This window comes from Diabrotica undecimpunctata, chromosome 6 (genome assembly GCF_040954645.1).
Source record: "Diabrotica undecimpunctata isolate CICGRU chromosome 6, icDiaUnde3, whole genome shotgun sequence".
Classification (NCBI taxonomy): Eukaryota; Metazoa; Arthropoda; class Insecta; order Coleoptera; family Chrysomelidae; genus Diabrotica; species Diabrotica undecimpunctata.
The window spans coordinates 155,736,106-155,760,996 of NC_092808.1; the positions used below are offsets into that span (position 1 = coordinate 155,736,106).

Genomic DNA, 24,891 nt, shown 5'->3' on the forward strand with positions numbered 1-24,891 from the left:
AGGGTCGATGATGAAGAGTCTAATGTCCAAAATTGTAAAATTCAAAACGGCGGATACAATATGGCGACCATACATATAAACTTTATATAAAGCTCATGGGGAAAACAGTATTACAAAGTTTTTCAGGTGGCTGATGAGGAATCTGATATCAAAATTGGAAAATTTACTACAACTCATGGGCAAAACAGTGTTATAAACTTTTTGGTGTCGCTGATGACGAATCTGATGTCCAAAAGTGTAAAATTCAAAACTGCGGATCCAATATGGCGACCACACATATAAAATTTTAATAAATCTATAGAGAAAAAATAGTATTACAAGTGGGGTCGATGATGAACCAACAGTCTAATGTCCAAAATTGTAAAATTCAAAAAGGCGGATACGATATGGCGACTATACATATAAACTTTTATAAAGCTCATGGGGAAAACAGTATTACAAGGTTTTTCAGATCGCTGATGAGGAATCTGATGTCAAAATTGGAAAATTTAATACAACTCTAGGGCAAAACAGTGTTATAAACTTTTTGTGGTCGCTGATGATGAATCTGATGTCAAAATTGTAAAATTTAAAATGGCGGATCCAATATGGCGACCATATGTATATAAAGTTTTAATAAATCTCATGTGAAAACAGATTTTGGAGTCACTAAAGTTGGATTTAAACTAAATTTTGGATAAAATTACAAAATGTTGTATACAGTACAGAAAAATATTTTAATAATGTATTTTAATTAAATATATAAATTACATAAAAGTTGGAATTAATAAAATAAAAAAAAAACTCCGTGATTCTTCGTCGGTGTAATGTTTTCTTTCGTTTTCAGATACGAATGAGGCATCGGAACTGTCACTGATGGAGCACTGGACAATATTGTGACAATAAGGTCTATTAATCAAAAAACTTCGAAACATTCAAAAAATTTGAACATTTTCTTTGTTTTCGCCGCTGTTTCGACTTTTGGCTCCCAGGGGAGAAGGCAAAAAGCTAGCAAGCAGAAAACTTAAAAATATCACAATAGCCACTCATACCCGGCATATACGAAAACACATTCTACTTTAAACAACTAGAAATCGAAAGCCAACCATTAGGTTGCTAGTTGCTAGTTGTTCAAATACATGCAGCAACAACAGATTACGATGATAAGGACATCAAAGCATTTTATGAATATTTTATCGGCGGCATTAAAGAAAATAAATGTACCTATTCTCTAGGTAAAGGAGACTTTAACGCCATTATTGGAAAACAAAGAAAAGTTAATAAAAATAAGATTTTTTAGAAAAATCTGTATGGCATTATAAAGCTTTATGGATTTATAAGAAATTATTTTATAGGTAATTTTTAGCGAGTTTTAAAAACTTTTATTACACAATTTTAAAATGAAAATTGAACCAATAATTGTACAAAAATTAAACCGATAATTTTTAAACAGTTTCATAATTGACCCAGAAAAAAGATTTAATTACAAACTTTACGATATTTGCCTTACCTTGGAACTACACATTATCTAAACACGAAAATACATCAATAACAAAGGTGTTTATAATAAAACTACATTTTAAAACATTATCAAACAATTTTTATTACTAATATAATTTACAGGATACGATATCACAATGTAGTATATTGTATATACTAAGTAAAATTAACAAATCAAAACTGCATATAAAACGTTGTTAAAATCTTCAGACTTTATTTCTATAACCTTTACCTACGTCTTTAAAATATGTACTTAAGTCACTCGAATCTATTAAAAAGTATCTACTTGTAGATATAATAATTAATCTTGCAGTGCAATTTAGAATTGACTTATTTTTAACAAACAATTTTTTACGCATATTATGCGCATGCGTGAAACTACATCACACTCAATGCGCATGTATACAATCACAGACCTTTATAATGTGCTTTATTAAGGTTATAAATGTTCTCGTATTCATAGATCAGCTACTGAAAGCATTGAGCAAATGTTGAGGAAATGTTTATTCCTGAGAGCTCATCTACCAGTCGAGGTTTTGTGTTTTACAACGTAATTGTAATAAAAGTAGACTCGTTTATTGTCAATAATGTTAGTAATGTATTAATAATAATTTTAATAGTGGAAAGATGATGAAAAAATACATGATTTCATGTGGAAAGTAATCAAACGCCACCATCTTTTTGTTGAGACACTTGGTACGTTCTTCGATCTCAACGGCTTCTGTGGTTCGACAAAATTAATGAAAACTACAACTTTAGGATTATCAAAAGCAGTTTTATGATATGTGGAGAGTATCTGTTGATATGAAAGTATTGAGCAAAAGTTGAGGAAATTTTTATTAGTTGTAATTCATCTAACGGAAAGAATTCCTGGTTACAAAAGGCTTGCGGCAGCGATGGTGTATCTCACCAACCTTATTCAAGATATATGTTGCAGCGGCATTGGAAAGATGGAAAAGAAAGGTACATAGGATGGGTATAGAGCTTACCAATGAATATATATATATACACTCCAGTTTGCTGATGACCAGGTAGTGCTAGCGACCGACAGGGAAGACATGCAGTACATGCTAAGAAAACTGATAGAAGAATATGACGACTGGGGAATGAATGTCAATACAACAAAAACCAAATATCTTTGTATTGGAAACGAGTCAGATAACATAGACCTCGAAAACGGACAACATATTTCCTGCTGTCAGAGCTATGACTACTTGGGTGTTGCCTTTGACAATACAGGAACTGATACACGGGAAATAGAAAAACGAATCACTCATGCAAAGAAAGTCTTAGGATGTCTCAATAGTATACTGTGGAGTAAAGAGATAACGAAAGGAAGGAAATTTAATATATATGAGACCATGATTAAAACTACTCTTCTTTATGGCGCTGAAACATGGAGAATTAGTGAAAAGAACAAAAAGCGAATAGAAGCAGTAGAGATGGATGCAATGAGAAGATCTTTAGGTATTTCCAGACGAGACCGAATCAGAAATGATGTAATAAAACAACGTATGGGAATAGAAGGAAATATAACTCAAGATATAGAGAAGAAACAATTAAGGTGGTATGGGCATGTTCAACGGATGCCAGCATCAAGACTCCCCAAAAAAGTAATAGAATGGCAACCTATAGGTCGACGGAAAAGAGGAAGACCCAGATTAGAATGGCAACACGGCGTAAACAAGTCCATGAGCGAAAGAAATTTAACAACAAACGACTGCGAAGATAGGAAGAGATGGTGTTTAGGTATCGGACAACGTCGAAAGACGTTCTAAACCGATGTATATATATGTAATTCATCTGCCAGTCGAGATTTAGTACTATTGTTAACAAAGTTTTGTGATTTTCAACGGGCTACATTAAAAATGATCTCTTTTATTGTGTAATCATGTTCGTAATATATAAATAATTATAATAAATTTAATACTCGAAAGATGATGAACAAGAACATGTTTCCATCTTGAAAGTAATTAGATGCTATCATCTTTTTTGTTGAGACACTCAGTACGTTTTTCGATCTCAATGGCTTCTGTGGTACGGCAAGATTAATGTAAGCTACAACTTTAGGAATATCAAGAGCAATTTTATGAGGGTGTTGAGCAAAAGTTTTGTAAATTGTTATTGGTGGGAGTTCACCTACTAGTCGAGATTTGGTGCTAATTTTAAAAAGGTTTTGTGTTTTACAACGTAATGCCATTAAAAATGGTCCCTTTTATTGTGTAATAACATTCTTAATGTATTAATATTAACAATAAATTTAATATTAAAGAGATGATGAAAAATAAAACATGTTTCCAGGTTGAAAGTAATCGGATGCCACCCCCCTTTTTTTTTTGTTGAGACACTCGGTACGTTTTTCCATCTTAATGGCATCTGCGGTTCGAGAAAATTAATGATACCTTCAACTGTAGAATTATCAAGAGCAATTTCATGGCATGTGTAAAGTATCTGCTGAATATGTATTTTACAAAATAATGACATCAAAAAATATTCCTTTTGTTGTATAATAGTGTTGGCAGCGCATTATTAATAATCAAAGATCTACTACTGAGTCTTAGTGGCTTTCTATTTTTGTCTTCAAGCTCATATAACTTTATTTATAGTTTGGATTAAGTTATGTGAACATATATATTACAATGAAACTTTAAAATCAAATGACACAAAGGGTTTAATAATCCTCTTTCGGTATAAGGGGCTCTGTCGAAAGTGACCCACAAGGAATATAGGAAGATAAATACGCCACATGTACAAAGATAAACTATTGAAGGTCAGGAAGACTAAGGCGCATAATAGGAAACGGTTTGAGAATCGGTTAAGATACGGTCTCGATTAAAAAAGACAATAACTTAAAATCGTCCAATGTGTGCGGATAAGCTGCGAAGAATAGGAAAAGGTTTGAGAATCTTTTGAAGTAAGACATAAGTAAAAGAGGCACCAGCAGCCGCTAAATAAAGATCGTTTTCTAATAAAGATCTATTAATAAAAACAAAAAATCTTTAAGGTTGCACTGTAAAAAGTCTACGAGTTAAATGAGCCTGTGAGATGAAATAATGTCAAACAATGCTCACAACGAAAAATTCAGATTATATCGAGTAAACTTGACAGAGCAATAATGCTTAACCAGTGATTGGGACATCGCCAAGAATAGAACTACTTAATAAATTGACGTTGATTATCAAGCTGTTATCAAATAGCTCTAATTATCATAGTTTTTTTTAGGTTTGTCCATACGTAACTCTTACACTGAATCCTAATATATCATAAAGTTTTTCTGCATTGACAATTTTGCACTAATTCAGACAAAATGATAAACGAATCCCACAAGAAGAATCAAGTTCTAATCTCAAAATGTAATGTACTGTAAAAAGCGTAATGTGTTGTAAGGTAAAAATGACATATTCGTATTTTAACAAAGTCTTCATACGTTTTATATGAAGCTTATATACAAAAACAAACTAAACAGTTCTTATTGAGCTGGGTATTTAGTATCTGAGACGTCTAGATTTTTATTAAAGTGACTTTTCCATATTTTTAAAGACAACATAACCAACTTTAACTCATAAAATATCCCAAAAATGTGAATTTTTCGATTTTCCTCCTTGTAAATGCTTTTACTATGTAAAGTGTAACAGTTAAATCTATTATGGACAAGCCAATATGGCTAAAAATTAAAAGTAAATAAAAAAATATGTCATTAAACGATTATTTTTGTGTAAATATAGATATATTGTGATGTATGGTAAGATGGAGTCATCTAAACCTGTATTAAATGTTCTATTAAGAAAATAGTAAGGTGATTCGCGTGACAATTGTATGTAGTATACAATCTTGTTTTATTCTGATAGACCAACTATGTCACTATACAATTTACCAAATATCCTTAATACAAATCTAGTGCGGGAAAATTGATAGAATAGATATTTCTTTTACTGATAAGTGAAATGCCAAGAGCAGATGAAGAATATATTGATAAATCCAGTGGAATATTTTTACGCAAAAGAAAAGGACCAATCAAAGTAAAATTGCAATTGAAATACCATTTACTGTTTATACTTCTTCTTTTGGCATCATAATGGCAATTTGGATGGGTCTTTGCCTTATGTCTCTGGTTATGTCCTTCCATTCAGATCTCTCTAGGGCCCTTCTCCTCCATTGACTTATATTCATGGTTTTCAGGTCGTCTATCACGTCATCCAATCATCTGGTCCTGGGTCTTCCTTTTTTCCGTCTTTCTACCGGCTTCCACTGTAACAACTTCTTTGTCGTTTTTGTGTCTTCTTGTCGCTAAACTTGTCCCAGCCATGACAGTCTTTGACTTTTCACAAATCTTTCATAGTTTACGCACGAGACTAAATATTGTCTTTTATCATTGAAAACTTTGCAAAAATGCTTGGGAGATGTTATGGTGGACAGTAAGTTCTTTAAGAACCAAAAGTAAACCAAGAAAGTTCATTGTGTATGTCGAGAATACACTATATCGAATTAATGGATAATTTCAAGGGTTAGGTATGCTAAATTGTGGTGGAGAAACGGATTTCATACTGAACGTCTATTGGATTTTAAAATCACGTTCAAAATCTGGACATTATATTGGCCATATTAGGTATGACAAGTTTTCACATGCGCAGTAAACACTTCGTTTATAGTCGTCTTTATTCGGGCGCAGTAAACAGTTCAAATATATATGAACTGCAGTTATAAATAGCGTTTTATAATTAAATACTATTTACAGTTGTATTATCAGATGATATTAAAGATATGATGAACATCAGTAGAATTTTTCACAAATTTGAAGGCATCGCTAAATTAATAAGCAAAATGACAATAGTATACATATGTCCAAGACTTTTCTGGTTCTCGCCTGTAGAGGCATAGCTGGTACTATAGCCATACTATAATGACTTCTTAAGAATCACACCGTCATAGTAATCTCGGTTGCAAGTTGACAGAAACCTTACCCCAGAGCAATTCTCTCTTGATTTATCTTACTCAAGTTTTTATAGTCGTCATTTGTGCGGCCCACAGTTAATCTAGTTTGTTTTCCACCATATTTAGACTCAACCTCTTAACCCAAGGTACACAATTAAGCGACAAATTTAATTGGTACAAATAGATAGGATGTCGTTAATAAGGCATAAGTGCTTGGACTTAACACTTTATAATTTGCTAAGTAATTAGGATAAGTATGTTCACTGCTTAGACATTTGTTCTTGGTTTAATGTCGCTATTGCAATTTTTATATTTATGGTCCTCTAATGGAGCTAGTGCTTGTATGTAGAAAACATATGTACTCTCGATACATGAATCTTAAACTGTTCATGTCAGCAGAAGCAAATACTACTACAATGTTTTAATTATATATTCTTGTATACAGGGTGAGTCATAACTATTGGGACATAGACTAAGGACAGGTTATTTGGACCAAAATATGGCTATTGAGCCAAATATGCCTTAATAAATTGTTGCTGAGAAAAAAGATACAGGGTGTTAAAGTTAATTTTTGTTTTTCGTTTTTTGCTAATAGTTTCCTTGTATATTTATAAATTGCTATCAAAATTGGCACAGAGACATAATCTTAGACAAGAAATAGTATGTTATTTACAATTTTACGTTTTGTCATAGAGGGCGCCACGTGGATCATTCCTAATGATCAAATTGAGTCTAAACTTTTTCTGATGAAACTTTTAAGTAATTTTTATTAGAAAATATGACGTAAACATCATTTTTACGTAAAATTGGTACTCTTGTTTAAACATGATAATTTCAACTGTTTTCGATAAAAACGCAGTCGAACTGCTTAGAGTCTTAAAAAAGGATTTCAAATATTATTTCATTTATGAAAAGTATGCTTTGGACTGTCAGATAATAATTGTTGTTGGTAAATGTCATTTGTTCAGAGTAAATTATTTCTGATGTGATAGTGTAGTGTAATGTTGCATTTTTTAAAAGTAATCATTACTTTTTTTGATTGAAATGCCTCGTCACAATCACTTTACTAATGAAGAAATGCGAGATATGATTTGCGTATATGCATAAGAAAACTTTTGCGCTCGCTCGGCAGCCAGAAGGTATGGAATGTTATACGCAAACAGAAGTCAACCAAATCACAAAACTTTTTATATCAAGATTATATCGTAGTTTAGGTGAAACTGGGTCATTTCACACTAAAAATCTGGGTGTTCGACCGAAACAAATCACACCTAATCAAGAAGATGAACTTTTCGTTCGAGTAGATGAAAATCCTGAAATAATTTCAAGACATCTATCAGCAGCAACAGGAGTAAGTCAGACGTCTATTAATAGAATTCTAAAAAAAGAGAACCTCCATCCTTATCACTTCACTCCTGTTCAAAATTTACTTCCAACAGATCTTCCACGACGGTTACAGTTTTGCCAACGTATTCTGAATAAACATCGCAATGACAGACACTTTATTAAGAATATAATGTTCACCGACGAAGCAACTTTTACCAGACGAGGGGTTTTTAATTGGCGAAATAGTCATTATTGGGAAAAAGAAAACCCGCATGCTATTAAAGCTAGACATTTTCAGCATGAGTTTAAATTGAATATTTGGTGTGGCATTATAGGCGACCAACTACTAGGGCCTTATGTTCTTCCTCCGAATTTAAATGGAGATTCTTATTTATTCTTTTTGGAAAATACTCTTAGTGATATTTTAGATGATCTGTCACTGGATGTAAGAAGAAAAATGTAGTTTATGCAGGATGGAGCGCCACCTCATTTTTCATTAGCTGTTAGAAATCATCTTAATGACGTATTTCCTCAACGATGGATTGGCAGAGGCAGTGATTTTCAATGGCCACCAAGAAGTCCTGAGTACAACCCGCTAGATTTTTATTTTTGGGGATATATGAAGTCCTTAGTTTATGCCAATGAAATTAATACACGAGACGAACTTTGGAGATACATTCAAAATGCAGCTAATCTTATAAGGGGACAGAATAATATTTTTTTTAACGTCCAAAAATCCTTTATAAAAAGAATTAGAAAAGGCATAGAAATCAGAGGAGACCATGTAGAACATTTTGTTTGATTTTTTGTGAGTTCTTTTAAGTAACAGTGTGGTTAGTTTTGATTTATCGTCAAAACGGAAACCTTACGTGAGTTGCAACTTTGTTTATTAGTTTGGTATTTGAAAGTGGAATTGTAAATAAAATACTATTTCTTGTCTAAGATTATGCCTCTGTGCCAATTTTGATAGCAATTTATAAATATACAGGGAAACTATTAGCCAAAAACGAAAAACAAAAATTAACTTTAACACCCTGTATCTTTTTTCTCAGCAACATTTTATTAAGGCATATTTGGCCCAATAGCCACATTTTGGTCCAAATAACCTGTCCTTAGTCTATGTCCCAATAGTTATGACTCACTCTGTATACTTTCTTCTAGGTACACTGTTTCATAGTTCATACCATTATTTATATAGTGTACACACGAATTCATTCGTGTTTTATATAAATTATAAAAGTTTTCTCTCTTCGTATTTGAAGCATATAACATATGCATTATAAGGAAATGGCATCACTGACAACGCAATATTTCGTTCTGTGAAATTTAATTGACAGCTAATTTGAGGCTATCTTCATTGGGGCCAAATCTGAAAAATGTCCGTTATTTATTAGCAGTATACTTTTCGGGTGTAAAACTGTATAATACCCAAAACTGTGATAAATTTGTACTGTTCCACTAAATTATCAACGTTCTAGATAGGCTGTAAAAAAAGTTACCTGCAAAAATGTAACGATGAGATCAAGTCTCCTTCTTCTCCCCTACTTATCTTCCGTTTAAAATGATGAAAACCCAAATGACACGGTAAGAGAATTATTGCTTAATACACACAAGACGACCAGACTAATGCACAAAAATAAACAAGTTATAAAAATATAAATGATTTAGGTGCCGCGATAAAACGAATCACCCAAAAATTAGTTAAATGTATAACTACCAAAACAAGGACGCAATAAAAGCAAAAATATGAAACAAATAAATAAATACATACATAATGTTCAAATATTCATAACCAACAACAAAATATTTTTAAATCACTAAATTCAACAACTTTTGGGATACATTACAAATACCGAATAACCACATTTTTGTCTATTCTATTACCAGTTTTTTCTCTTCCGGTTTTTCTACATATTTGTATTTTTGTTCTTCGAACATGGCGATCAGGTGTTTCGTGAATTTTTCGTGGTACTCTTCTATGTCTTTTCGTGTTACGTTGTCGAGTTTAGGAACGTCCATTGGCTCGCCGACTAAAACAGAAAAAAATATGTAAATTTAATACTTGTTTGTCATAAATTATATTATTTATCTATGGTCATAATGTCAACAAAATGGCATTTTGTTTTTGTTGATAATGGATGTTAATATTAACAAAAATGATGCCGTACAAACATTTTTGGGGGTTAAATTCAAGGGTTGCGCCCTAGATTTCTCACCCCTGTACCAGCCGATATGTACGGCACTGCAAAAAACGAATCTAAATAGCGATCCGAAACTAGGTGTATGAATGCCATACTGTATCAAATTGCCGAAAGAAAATGGGGTCAAATTTTCCGAATTTGACCGAAAATGCCCTGGAGTATTAAGTTTACCTTGCCTATGTAGTCACCTGTATCGATGATTAAAATTGACGGCATAGTTCTAAAGTTGTTATTGTAGTATTATATGTGATTAAAAAAAAATTATTATTAAAATCAAAATCATGTTCGAGTCTAATCTAAAATAGCTCGCAAAGAAGTTAATTTTATAGTGGTTCAATAACTTAAGAAAAGTAATTAAGTATAAAAGTGAAAGTGATTTGTATACTGAATATTGGAATCGTGAGTAGATAAAATATACTTTTTTCGTCTATTTGGATTTATATATTTAAGTAAACAACTGCAATCAGTTATAAGTATTATCCAATTTACATGAACTGGTATCACAACGAAAGCTGTAAAACAGCACCGGTTTTAGTCGGATTTTAAAATCCATTTAAAATATGTCATCTTCCAATCAGCTACCACAAAATGCATCATACTCAAAAGCAGTTAGTCAACCACGTAGTATATTAATCCCAAGCAGAGATCAAGCTATTTTGTTTAACACTCTAGAGAATTGTACAATTAATGACTATCTTGAAGGATTGAGTCAGCATATAGAACCGAAAAATATAATTTTCGCATCCCGTATATCAAACAGTAGAATATGCATATATCTATCATCCAAAAACCTAGTAGATAAATTTATAGCAGAAACAAAGAAAATAATAGTAAATGGAAATATACTAGAAGCGAGAAGATTAATAACTCCATCAGTCCGCTTAATTCTGTCCAATGTATGTCCAAGCATACCTTCTAACATAATAATAGACGAATTAATAAAACTAGGTTTAAATCCTCTCTCAGACATATCATATCTACGGATAGGAGCAACCAATCCTGCCTTTAGTCATATTCTAAGCTTCCGAAGACAAATTTTCGTTTCACCTTTTCCAGACAACTTTGTACTACCTGAATCTTTTATTATCGAGTTGGAAAAAACATCATACTGCATATTTATAGCCCAAAACGAAAATTGTTTCAAATGCAAATTAACTGGACACCAGGCAGCTAATTGTCCAAATATTTCACCTTCTAACCATCCTCACAATGATAGTGCAATGCAAACAGAAATAAGACAAAATTCATCAATAAATCATACTCAACAAGATAATCTACAAAATACTCCCGCAATCTCAAATACCACTCCCTCCACACTTACTACGTCTTCTCAAACCACATTACAAAGAGTAGCAATCCCAAATTTATCAATAAACCAAACCCAACAGTGCTCACTACAAAATACATCCATACATTTGACCACTTCTTCAGTTAACACTACAATCGCAACACCTACATCGTCTGAGTCATCCTCTAATACCCAAAAACATAAATCAACCTTACCCGAAACAAGTCAACACTTACCTCCAAATAAAAATACACATTTGAATTCTTACGAACCCCAAGTAACTTCGAACAAAGCAACCGGAAAAAGAACCCTAGAAGATGCAATCACGCCACCTTCCGAAGAAAACTTTGAAAAACCTAAGCTTCAATTTAAGAAAAAAACCAAAACTGATAACAAAAACTTAAGAAATGATATACCAAATCTCCAAACATTATTGGAACCAGTTAGAAAATATGTAGAAAGGGAAAAGCAATTGTTAAGCTTCGATCAAGTAGTGGATCTATTCGAAAATATACAAGGATCAAAAGACATAATCAGCGTAACAAAATTGTACTCAGAAGACTCTTATGTACTTATAAAGTTTCTAACGGAATTACATTCATATTACATCGACAAAAAATGAAAACCATAAGCACCAAATTAATACGAAAACTTGGCAAACACATAGGTTTACTCTCTACAGTGAAAACTTCATTATCGGAAGAAGATTCCGACTCATCGGTAAATAATTCCTCTAAAGAATAATAATATCACTGTTGACTTCATATCTGTTCCATCACAAGTCTTAGGAAAAAACATGAATATTAAAAAACACAATAAGTTATCTTAAAGACTCAGAACTGTAATTTTTTCTACCTTTATCTGTACTATATTTTTTAGGTCGCTAATAACCCTTGTGGTTGCAGCGTAAATAAATAAAAAAAAAGACCCATAAAAAATGTCCCATGGGCTTGTAGTCTACTCAACTGTAAGTCTTGCTGTTTATTTGACCATTTAATTATTCGCTTCTAATATACTATGAAGAAAAATGCTAAATAAATCACCTGTGTAAAATCACGTATACAAAAACCGCCTACTCGTACATTTAATTGATAGATTTCGTATAAATTTAATAACCAAAATAGACAGTACTTACTCCGCTTGAAAAAACCTTGATTTTAAAGTAGATTGCAAATGTACAGTAATAGAAAATCATGTGATATCTATTGAAAATTGAAAAATTGTGTATGCGCATGTTAATTTAAAGGTTTTATGTATATTTCTAAATTGACTTAAATATGTAATGATGTACATAAAAGAAACTAATGATATAATGATTTCTTCTAAGAAATGTATTTAATGATGGGAAAAAGAATAATTTTTTATAATGTACACTATTTGGACCATTGTTTATAAACAATGATATTACTGAAGTCGAAAAATTATCGTCAAGATAAAATAATATAAATAAATATGTAAATATAAATCTAATGAGATAAATACAATGCCTAGAAGACATTTTCTAGAAGCTCTTGGTATGGAACTAGTAAACGATCATCTGCAACGTCGATTTTTGAATAAACGTATTCCTAGATCAATTAGGTCAAGAATAAAAGAAATTTGCTGTATTGAAGAAGAAATTATTCCAGCCCCAAATCAACAACCTAATCGTCGAGGACTTCGTTTTTACTGTAGTAGACAAAAAATAGGCAAACTAGATATACCTGTCAAAAATGCCAAAAATTTGTATGCTGAGAAGAAGCAAAATGCATTTGCTCCGACTGCCTACAGTCGGAGCAAAGGACTTACTTGTTTTTATTTAGTCTTTGCTTAATTTCTTAGAAATAGTTGTTTTGTATTTGTTTAATTTGGGCTTTTGTGTTTTATAGTACTCAAAATGTGAAAAAGATGTATCTGTTAACTTTTATTTCTAAAGCATGAGTTTAAATACAAGTTATAATAAATTAGTGTGCAAATGTTTTTTTTTTGTCTATTTCAATTATATATTTAAAGAATCGACCAGTTCTCAGACTTTTTTTCCTACAACATTTTTGTTTTTTGGACCTTTTCTAGTTTTACGGTCGGCTAGTCCGACGTTACACTTTGTGTACCATCACGTCACGTTATCCCTGAAAGGTTAATAAATTCACATGGTTTATACATTGTTTTTTTTTATTTACAAATTCGCATCAACCCGAAGGTTATTAGCGAGAATCGGATTTACAATATTAAATATATTATATATTAACAAAATTAATAGCTTTTAAGTAGTTTTAATTCAGGAAATGAAGCTCGAAAAAAGTTAAAACCTCGCAATTTTTTCGTCCTGCATGGATTGAGTTGAAATTTTAACAGAAGGTAGGTGATAGCCCAAGAATCAAAATCTATATCGAACCGAAGTGCGCTGAAGGGTTTTAGGGGTGAAAACTACCCCTAATTGTCAAAAATTATAAAATAACATATTAAACCTGAATATGGGTAAGATTTGGTTTGAATTAGTTAAATAATGATTATTTTATACTTTTGAATAGAGTTCCATCATATTTCAACCCTTAAAGCAACCCTTGTTAGAGATTAATGTAAAAAAATTACTAATTCTAAAAAAATGATTTCGCCTTAGATCGATTTGGATAAAAATTTGGATTTAAGCTCAATTCACCCTCTGCTCTATAGTTTATGTCATGCCGATGAACCCTGATTGTTCCTAGGGGTGAAAACTACCCCTAATTTTCAAAAATTGTAAAATAACATTACAAATCTTAAGATGAGTGAAATTTGGTTTGGATTAGTTAAATAGTAATTTTTTTATACTTTAAAATACAATTTCATAAATTTTCAACCCTTAAAAATCAATTGTTATGAGTGCTATAGGTAAAAACAATTTTTCGCCAAAATGTTGTAACTTTTCAACTTTTGAAAATCACCCTTTACAACATTGCAGTTTTTATAAACTAATTTAATAGATATAAATTGAAAAAAGTAGAATTAAATACAAAAAAAATTATCAACATAAAAAGGCACCATATATTCTTATACATTTACATAAATAGTTGAAAATATTTACATTTATAGGTAAAACAATTATAATATTAATTTTATTCGTCATCAATTACAACTTCATCGTGATCTATGTCATCCTCATCTTCTTCAATTATTGGTGGACTATTATTGCACCCAGAACAAGTAGAGTTACAGTATAAACCAACTTTTCTGCACCCACATGAAACGCCGCATCCTTTTTTGCATTGGCAAAAAATAATTTTCAAAAGTTCATCGGGTGCAGGTTGTTTGTTCATGCGTACGGGTAATAACAAACCATCTTTGGAATAAAATCCCCAATCTGTTGCTCTGATATTTTCATTGCCAAGCCACTGTTGAATTTGGTAATAGCATCTTTTTGAATGCTCATCTAAGGCATCTTAAAATTAATTGGTTTTTTTAACGTATTTCCTTCATTGTTTCTTCAAAAAAGATTTCGTAGAGGTTTTTAAGAGCTACAAGGATCTGTGAATTAAATTCTTTTGGAACCCTTGGTTTTTAAATGGGGTTAGTTTAAAGGACTCGAAAAAGATGGTGCTTGATCGTAAATCGATGCTTTAAACAGCCATATCTCGCCAAATATTCATTGTACAACAAATCTAAATAAAGAAAAATTTTAGTCATTAAAAAAGCTACAATTTAGTACATTTTTATTTTTTTCATATATTCAGTATTTTCGGAGATATTTAAAAAAAGAAGGGTAAAAAATATGAAATTGTAAATCGTTTCTCGCTTTAAGCTGTACTTTTTCTAAAACTAAGCATTTTAAATGGGTCAAACTTCTTGGACGTATTAACAATACATGTACAAAGAGAATTGCAGAAGGGTGAAGATCGATTTTAATTAAGGGGCTAATTAGGGGGTTGTTTTCATCGTTTTTTTTTTTTCGTAAAAAAATGAGGTATTGATCTTATTTTCATCATAACTCACTCAATTTTTGAGCTAGAGTCTTTTTTTATGATAGGTCTATTTATGCTCTTTAAAAAAGGTTCTATGAGTTTTCTTCCAAAAATGCATCATTTTCCCGATATTTGACTTTGAATCTTTCAAATTTGGCATTTGAAGAAAACCGCTGAACATTGATAGGCCATATTTTGGTTCCTATTATATCGCAAAAACATGTTGAAAATGAATTGTATTGTCTTTTTAAAAGCTACAAATTTGTTCTCTACAATTTTTTTGATAAAATGTACCATTTTCGAGTTATTCGCGAAAAATCGATTAAAAACGTCGATTTTTTCGTCTAAAAGTTGTTACTTTCAATCGCGAATAACTTGAAAAATATCAGTTTTACAAAAAAAATGTAAAGAACATTTTTTGTTTAGAATCCCTTTTTTAATCGAAACTTGTGGTTAAAACGTAAAAAAAAATTTCACCCCCGAGATGGGGTGGCAACCACCCCCAAGGCTTTGGCGCACTTTGGTTCGATATAGATTTTGATCCTTAGGCTATTACCTACCTTCTGTTAAAATTTCAAGTCAATCCACGCAGGACGAAAAAATTGCGAGGTGAAATGCTTCATTTCCTGGACAATATTTTTGTGAATGAACAATTTGCACCAAGTGCTTTCTCTAAGTTTATTGAGATACCATAATTGATTCTTGCTGTGGAGAAAACTGGACAGTCTACAACAACATGTTTCACCGAGAGTTTATTACACTGCTCACATTTTGGTTCGGATTCTTTAGTAATTAAGAACTTGTGCGTGGCACTGGTATGACCTAATCTAAGACGAGTTATTGTCACTTGATCCCTTCTTTTAGTGGGGAAACATCTCCATGGTTTAATGTCCGGTTTAATATTCCGAAGATTGGACACTGAAAATTTCCACCGGTTTTGCCACTCACTTAGGATCCGCGATTTGATAACACTTGAAACATCACTAGCTATCACGTATTTCACAGTAATAGAGTCAGCTGAATTGACGGCTTCACGCGCACACTTATCTGCTTCTTCATTACCTCTAATACCATTATGTGATGGGATCCAAATAAAGATTACCTCGTTATTACAATTTTCTATCTCTATCAGATTTTGTTTTATTTTTTCAAGAATATGATTCTCTGGGTATATTCTTCCTATAGATTGTAGTGAGTTTAGTGAACAAATAGTTTCTTAAGTTTATATTTTGATTTTGTTTAAAATTGGTCTCTTGTAAACATACAAAATCTGGATTTTGTTCTGAAAGAATGATCTGTAGCATAGGTAAATTATTGTAATAGCCGTTGATATTCCACTGTATTAATTTATTGAACTCTATTTTATTAAATAAATTTATTTAATGATTTTTTTTGTGAGCAGTCACTGTCTGTATCGGATACTAGGTCGTGTGGGATTTGCATCTGTAAGTGTTTTAGAAGAATTTTTCTTAATTTGGTATTTCGTGTCTTTGTAGATCTATCTTGAGTATAGGGATATATTTTGCTTAACATATCGATGAGAGCTGTAAAGTTGTTTGTATAATTTTCAACGGTAGTAAGTGGATCGGGTGAATTCTTTATGTTGTCGAATAGGTCTTTTATCTGAGCATAGCTTAAAATAAATGGTGGTGACTGCTGGTTTATGAATGCTTCTAGAGATTTACCTTTATTTTGTTTTTTCTTAGGATTAAATGGTATTTATATAGTGGTATCATTGGGAGGCGGAGAAGGAATTAAGGTATCGTCAATAGTTCTTTTTGAACTATTCTGTGAAGATTCAATTTTCATATGTAAGGTATATACATTGTTTATAAGTAAAAAATGACGTTTAATTTTTTGCGTATTTTATTTATTCCATATTGTTATCAGCAAATTTATCAAAATCAGTTTGTAGATACCTGTATCAAAGAGTGTCACGAAAAAGGCTTTTTATTTACTAATTTCTCTGGTCAATTTTGAGATTTGGTTTATTATCGATCACTTGTGAGCACAGCAGGGTCCCAATATAACATGTTTTCATTGTTATCAAATAATTTGTTGTAAGTAGTTGTAGAAACTGTCTTTATTATAATTATTGACAGGTTTCATTAATTTAAACACTCGTTTACGTAAATAACAACTACTGTGTATATGGTATTGTTAAAAATTCAATCAAAAAGTAACGTCCAAGGTAAATGTATTGATAAAAATTTAGATCTCCTTGAATTGACGTGTATTTAAAGTTCTAATAATCTATAAGTTACGTATATGGTTAAGATTTACATAAACCGATTAGAAATACAACAAATACAACAAAACTTTAAAAGTAATTTAAATATTTTACTACTAATAGAACAATGGAACTAATTAAATAACAATTTTAATTGGTTTTACGTAAACATAAACTTGTGGACAATTAGATAAGGATCATAAATTGCTAAAACTTACACATTAGGTTGATTTAATTTCGATAGTACTTTCTAAATACGCCTTTTTTCCTAATTATTACACGCATACGATTGGAAATACATCTGAATTGTTAATGGTATTTTAACACCATTTGGGTTAACAGATCATCAACTTCAGTCCTTTCATCCTTCCATCCAGATCCGAAATTGTGTTCTTGTGGCATATCTAAGAAATTCAAATCCGTCGAGGAGTCCGGCAGGGATGCATCTTGTCGCCACTTTTATTTAATCTGTATAGTGAAGCTATTTGTGAACAAGCACTCGAGGAAGAAGATCTTGGTCTGATAATAAATGGTGAGACGATCAACAATATAAGGTATGCTGACGATACGGTTCTCCTAACGGGAACGCTAGTAGAACTACAACATCTCGTTCAAAGTCTCAATATATACTGTAACAGTTACGGCTTGAAAATTAATTTGAAAAAAACTAAATTTATGGTAATCACGAAATCAAAGAACATCAGAGCTAATCTTGTAATAGACAATACAACGATTGAGCGTGTGTCCTGTTATAAATATCTAGGTGCTTGGATCACAGACGATACTGATCAAACAAAAGAGATTATATGTAGAATAGAAATCGCTAGATCAGTCTTTAATAGAATGCGCAAACTCTTTTGCAATCGTGATATCAATATAAAGTTACGAATACGAATGCTGCGGTGTTATGTCTTTTCTACCCTGTTGTATGGAGTAGAGGCTTGGACACTAAAACAGTTGACCACAAAAAACATCGAAGCTTTCGAGATGTGGTGCTATAGGCGCATTCTCAGAATATCATGGATGGACCGCGTCACTAACACGCAAGTACTCCAAACTTTAGACAAAAGATGCGAAATTCTAAATGAGATAAAAACTAGAAAGATGGAATACTTGGGGCACATTGTGAGAGGTGAAAAGTACGAACTTTTAAGAAATATCATGCAGGGCAAAATTAAGGGCAAAAGAAGTGTGGGAAGAAGAAAAATATCGTGGCTTCGTAATCTACGTGAATGGTTCGGGTGTAGTTCGATTGAACTTTTTAGGCGCGCTGCTAACAAAGTCGCAGTGGCCATGATGATTTCCAATCTCCGCTAGGAGTGGCACGAGAAGAAGAAGAAGGCATGTCTAAATTTAATATTATATTTTGTAACGTTATAAACATCAGAAGTTTGTTATTTTTCTTTAAATAATTATTTTATTTCAATTTCTTTAATTACCGCATGAATTTTTGTTTTTTTGTCAAAAATAAATTCTCAGATAAGAATTTTAGTTCTATTTTTACGTAAAAATATTGAAAAAAATCTAACTACGAGGAAAACTTATTGACAAAAAAAAATTTTTGGTGCCAAATATGGAACATCATGCAACAATGTAATGTAGGTCTAATAAGTTCTTTTATTTGAAAAGGTACTAACGTTAGAATAAAGGTCCGCGATCCATACGAGAAGTCTTTATTACATAAAATAAACTGTAATGATGGTATTTACAGGTACACAAAATTACGGATAATTGTCTGCGAATTAAAATATCGGACACCCCCGTCGTTAATTGTTTTCGTCTTTCGTCTTTTTCGGATGCACAATAATTTACGTCTATTCAGTTCGAGCGACAAATATCGAATCCCTCTTAGCTCAGGAATGTGTGATTTCGTCTACATTTTTCCTGTCCCCTTCGTTTAAGTGGTATCTTGCAGTGGCGTAACTAACGAATAAAACTATGCTAAATACCTATACTAAGATATATTTCCTACAATAATATTAAAGCCAAACTATTTACATATACAGTATGAAACTGCAAATAACAGTTTCTTTCTTTATTAATACACAACGGTATTGTGCATTTTGTGCACACTATATATGTTTTCCCTGTACAGCCTGGAAATTTGCATCTTGACCTAGTGCTCTCATCCCAATAGGGAAAATGATCAAGCCCATCTTTACGGATGTCTTCTTGGGGTATTTCTTTAGTGGGTCCCTTTTTTCGTTTGTTCTCGTACATCTGCTGAATGCTACTACTTGACGGTCTTCCTACTCTGTTCTGTTTAATTGGTTTTCCGACTTTGCATAGAGCATCGGCTATTGCTAGTTTGGTGCCAAAAGGGGTAAATCAAATTCCTTCGCTCTTTTGGCTAATAACCAACAGTTCACGGCTGTCATGTCATGTGAATGAAACGAAAAAATATTCGTAAATAATATTTCTTCGACCTGATTTTTATATGATAAAATCCTAACATGGAATCTAGGAGATCTACACCTCCCATGTAGTTGTTGTAGATTAGGACACTGTTAAGACAAGGTATCAGTTTATGTATACTTTATGGTTTGAAAAATCTTCTTTTTTCTCCCTTTGGTTCACTTCCAGCATATGTTGACATTATAGTAACGATTTTATTATCAAACCAGGATACTACACTGACATCCACATTGTCTATATTGGCTATTTTCTCTACCATATGACCTCTGCCGCGCTTCTTTATTTCTTTCTCAGCTGGCATCACAACTCCAGGAACACGATTAAGTCTTACTGTTCCCAAAGGTAGAATGCCCTCTTTGGTCAGATATATCATAAGAGGTATGCTGGTGAACCAATTGTCAAAAAACAACTTGTAATGTTGATGTTTTGGTATCGAATCAAATTTGACAATCACGTTGCTGCTCATATTAAGATTTGGTGCTCCTAGAGATACAATATTACTCTGGGAACCAGCAAACAAAACCAAAGTCATAACTGAATCCCGAAATACCACTCAGCACAAAGTTTTTGAAGCCCCACTTATGTGGTTTTTTTTGGATTATACTACTTTAGCTGGCTTCGCGATTTTGTTGGTATAATCTGTTTGTCTACAGCTAGAAATTCTTCTTTCGGGACCATGAGTAGGCGTTCTTTGATTTGGCTCAGAACAGGTCTAATTTTGAATAATCTGTCATGTCCAGGCTGATCATTTTCAATCATGTCATCATTGTTATTGAAATGCAAGAAACGTTTTATTTCTTCGAATCTGTTACAGCTCATCACATCGCTAAATGTTCGGTGGCCAATATTGGCATTCCAATAGTGTCTTGTTGATGGAAGCTGAATTATCGACATCTAAATAGTAATTCCAATAAATTGTTCTATTTCATATTTTTTATATTAGCTGGTTTATCTGGACGTTGTTGCACTGAGTAAAAATTTGATTGGTCTGTGATATGCTCTATAAGACTATCAAGAAAGAGAAACTTAAAAAATTGGACCGGAGTTTCTAATTGTAAAATCGAAGAAGGTAAATTTTCAGAACCAGTAAATTTTGTTATTTTCTGATCTTCTTCTTTCACCCAATTATGAGATTTCTTCCTTTTATATCGTAGTCTTTCAGACAAAGGGGTATCATCATCTGAGGAATCTGAGGATGTGGCAGAAATGACAGTTTCCTTGACATTGCTTGGTAAATTTTCACACTCCTCATTGTCACTATCTTGACACAATATCATCTCATTTCTGCCGTCTTCATCGGAGAGATCTGATTCTTCACTATTAGTACTATTTGGAATTCTAACTGCATTCATTATACCATAAAAGAGTTTCGGATCCATATCTACAAAACAATCAATGAGTCCATAACTTCATAGTGTGCATATGTAGCACAAACCCTTTTTGGGGTTTTCGAGAGACTTTCAACATTCTTAATTTTTAGTAGTTACCTAATCAGATATCTAGTATCACAATACAATAAATTTCAATTTTTTCTCGCCGTAAAAAACGTTTTTACTATGAAAAATAACCTCTAACTTCGAGCACTGTTTCACATGGTTCAGAATTTCAACAAGAACGAACTTAAAACTGCGCACGGCTGCCTATCTCGCTGTCAGAACTATGCCGCATATCTCGCGTACACTATTAGTACGTATCAGATATGGGTTGCCATGCAGCTACGACAAAAATTGAGTTAAAACATTAAAAAAAAAATTTTTTTGGTTTGTGCCATTTATGGCCCAAATGATGCGGTAAAGGGTTAAGTTCTTCAACTTTATCGTTCATTTTACTATTTTTTACTGTTTTAAAGATGTCTGAGTTTGTGCAAGCTCCAAAAGTACATTATTGTCGTGGTAAAAAAATGAATTGACGAATACCACAAAAATTTTGTACGCACTACTATTCATTCTTTCTTTTTTGAGAATAAAGCACCAATCCTCGAATCCATTAGGACAAAGATAATGGAGAATCATCTAATTCCAAAAATGAGCAAAGAGACGTTAGGGGTAATAATAAAAGAAGATTTAATATTCATATATGATCACTTCGCCCTATTAGAGAAGTTCGTTCTGTCCATAAAAAGCTTTATTATCTGGACGAAACGTGGGTGAATGCTGGTCACACAGTATCTAAGATCTGATAAGATACTACTGTATCGAGTTATCGTCAAGCATTTGTGGATGGTTTATCAACAGGGTTACTAGGACCGACGGGATAAAGGGCAACGAGTGATTGTCGCCCATATAGGTAGTAAGAGTGGCTTTTTAGACGATAGTACACTAATTTTTTATTCAAAGAACGAAGGATTATCACGAAGACATGGACGCCCAGCGCTTTGAAAAATGGTTTAAATCTCTTCTTTCATGAATCGAGTAATTCGGTAGACATATTAGTAGATTAGTAGAACATCTGCCAACTATGGCCACCAGAAAAGCAGAAATGCAGAGTTGGTTAGGAAAAAAAGGAATTCCATTTTCCGAGGACATGGTTAAGGCTGAGCTTATAAGTGTCATTAAACAGCGTCGTGATAGATATCTCCAGTATGTTGTAGATACAATGTCTCTTGCTAAAGGCATCACCATTTTGAGACTTCCACCTTACCATTGCAAGTTAAACCCGATAGAATTGATTTGGACTCAACTAAAGGGTTACATACCTCATGAAAACATAACATAAAATTTCTGATAGCCAAAATTTGTTAGAACTCGCAATGCAGCGAATACGGAAAGAAGATTGGGCTAATGCCGTAGCCCATGTGATCAAAGAAAAAGAGAAAATGTGGAGATTTGACGAGATGGCAGACACTGTTTTCAATAGAATAATAATAGCCTTAAGTGTGACTGGGAATTCCTCTTCGGGCGAGCCGCTGGATTCCGAAACTTAATACGCATAACTTAGGTAATCATTTCTGTGCTTTGTAGTTCTCCTTCTATATAAATGGAATATAATAGTTATTTTGCAAAGTTTTCTATTTTTGAAGTACTGTATTAGGCACTCTATAATAACAATAAAATTTTACTTGACATATTTTGTTAGACAACTATAAGATACCTGTCAAAAAAGACTGATAATTTAATAATTATATCGGTCTTAAATTTAATTTTCACGTTATTACTGTTTAAATAAATATTAAATAATTAAAATATAATTTTGGTACGCCCCTGCAAAGTTAATAAGATGAATATCGGTTTGTCGCTTTAAGTACGATGTTGCCAGTGATTCATCTTCAATTAAAAATTGTTATAGTATAATAACTGCTTTAATTACTATTAATCTACATATCTAATAAAAACTTACCAACAGTGGTAACAGGACACCTCCTAGGAATTAAACCAAACGAGTATTGAAAGAATCCTCTACCTATAGGAAGAACAGGCGCCAGGCCAATATGCTTCCTGAGTTTCTCTTGAAAAACTCTCAGCCAAGATCCTTCAAGTTGGTCGAATAAATCAGTCTCCCCAAAGGAAACCACCGGGACCAATGGAGTACCATTCTTCAGTGCTAACTTAATAAAACCTTTTCTATTCTTCAACATAATTTGGTAATTTCCAGGTTTACAAAAATATGCTTCTACGGCTCCTCCTACCATCAGAGCAACTACGCGACCTCCTTCTGGTCTACTGAGGACGTAATCGATGGATTTAGATGAAGAAGCTATTCCTCCTAATCCTAAGTAAATTTCCCTAAAAAACGGCATTTGGTAGTGTTGGGACAAAGTTACTATACTGGATTGATGGTGGGGGAAGAGATTTTTGTAATCACTGAATTCCGTACCGAAATTAAAGGCTCCAGTGGACAGTAACCCATGCGGAAAGATACAAAATAGATAGTTTCTCTTTGGATCCAGCTCGACAGAAGGCACCTTTTCTATTTTGAGGGGAAAATACTCCATCGCGTACTTCCAGATAAGCCATCCTCTCACCCATTTGGAAGGCCGTCCTCCTTTTTCGCTAATACTTGCATCCTTAAGCCATATAAAGCTAAGGTATATCAGTGTTAACCACCACAGTCTTGTGAAGAGGACCAGATAGGCGGCCAAAATTAAGCCTATAAATCCTCCAAAGGCCATTGTTACCATCCATATTGCCACGCAAAATGTTTGGATGCGGCGTACCAGCGGAACATTTAAAGGTGCAAAACGGATGCCAAAAATTTCCATCTGTAAATAAAAAAAAGATTATTTATTAACTTTAAAATATCTAATAACATATTTAAAAATAAATAAATTGACGGAACCACTATAAACATATTTTAAATTGAAGATGAGACTCAAACAAAGAAAAGTATGCAGAAGCAATGGTTAAAGAGGATATCCTCCTTTATAGGATACTGCTACTGTCTTATCCACGTTAAAAGAGAGTAATTTAGAGTCGGACCAGGTTTTTATTTTAAGTAGATCAGAAGTTATAATTGCATGAAGAGTTGCAATATTAGAGTTTCTCCAGGTAATACTGGTATCATCAGCAAAAAGAAAAATTTTTCCATCGATTTTAAAGTTAGTGATGCCATTTATAAAGATAAGGAAAAGTAGAGGACCCAGTACTTAACCTTGTGGTACTCATATACTAAGATTATTGTTTAGTAATTACAACATTACAACAAAAACATGATTCATTTAACCTCCATAAACAGATTAAAGAAGCGGCAGGCTTATATAAACACAAGAGCACTGGATTCCTGACAGATAATCAGGGAAACATAGTACTGGAAATAGAGCATAAAAGGGATATTTGGATTAAATGGAAAAAACTTTTGAAGATATACGAAGTAACACTGGTATTACAACAAACACCAATTGCGAATCTGGACCACCATTTACAGTCGAAGAAGTGAAATATGCCATCAAAAACACCAAAGATGGTAAAGCAGTAGGCCTTGATAATTTTCACTCAGAATTCTTAAAACTTATGGACTATGATGGCATAAAATGGTTGACAAATATATTTAACAATATATATGATACAGGCATAATTCCCCAAAAATGGTGAGTGTCAACTTTTATAAATCTTCCAAAAAAACCCAATGCGAGAAAGTGCGAAGACTATAGAATTATAAGCCTTATGA

General features: G+C 32.6%; 1 protein-coding gene across 1 annotated transcript in view; it reads right to left on the reverse strand.

The window, feature by feature from the left end:
- Window positions 1-1,556: 1,556 nt before the first annotated feature.
- LOC140444182 (2-acylglycerol O-acyltransferase 2-like) overlaps window positions 1,557-24,891 on the reverse strand; it is a 45,098-nt gene continuing 21,763 nt past the window's right edge. Inside the window, exons 2-3 of the mRNA XM_072535900.1 lie at window positions 23,125-23,986; window positions 1,557-9,767 (exon numbers count right to left, since the gene is read on the reverse strand). Of these exons, the coding sequence (XP_072392001.1) occupies window positions 9,610-9,767; window positions 23,125-23,986 (1,020 nt within the window). The 3' untranslated portion in view covers window positions 1,557-9,609. The remainder of the gene's footprint in view (window positions 9,768-23,124; window positions 23,987-24,891) is intronic.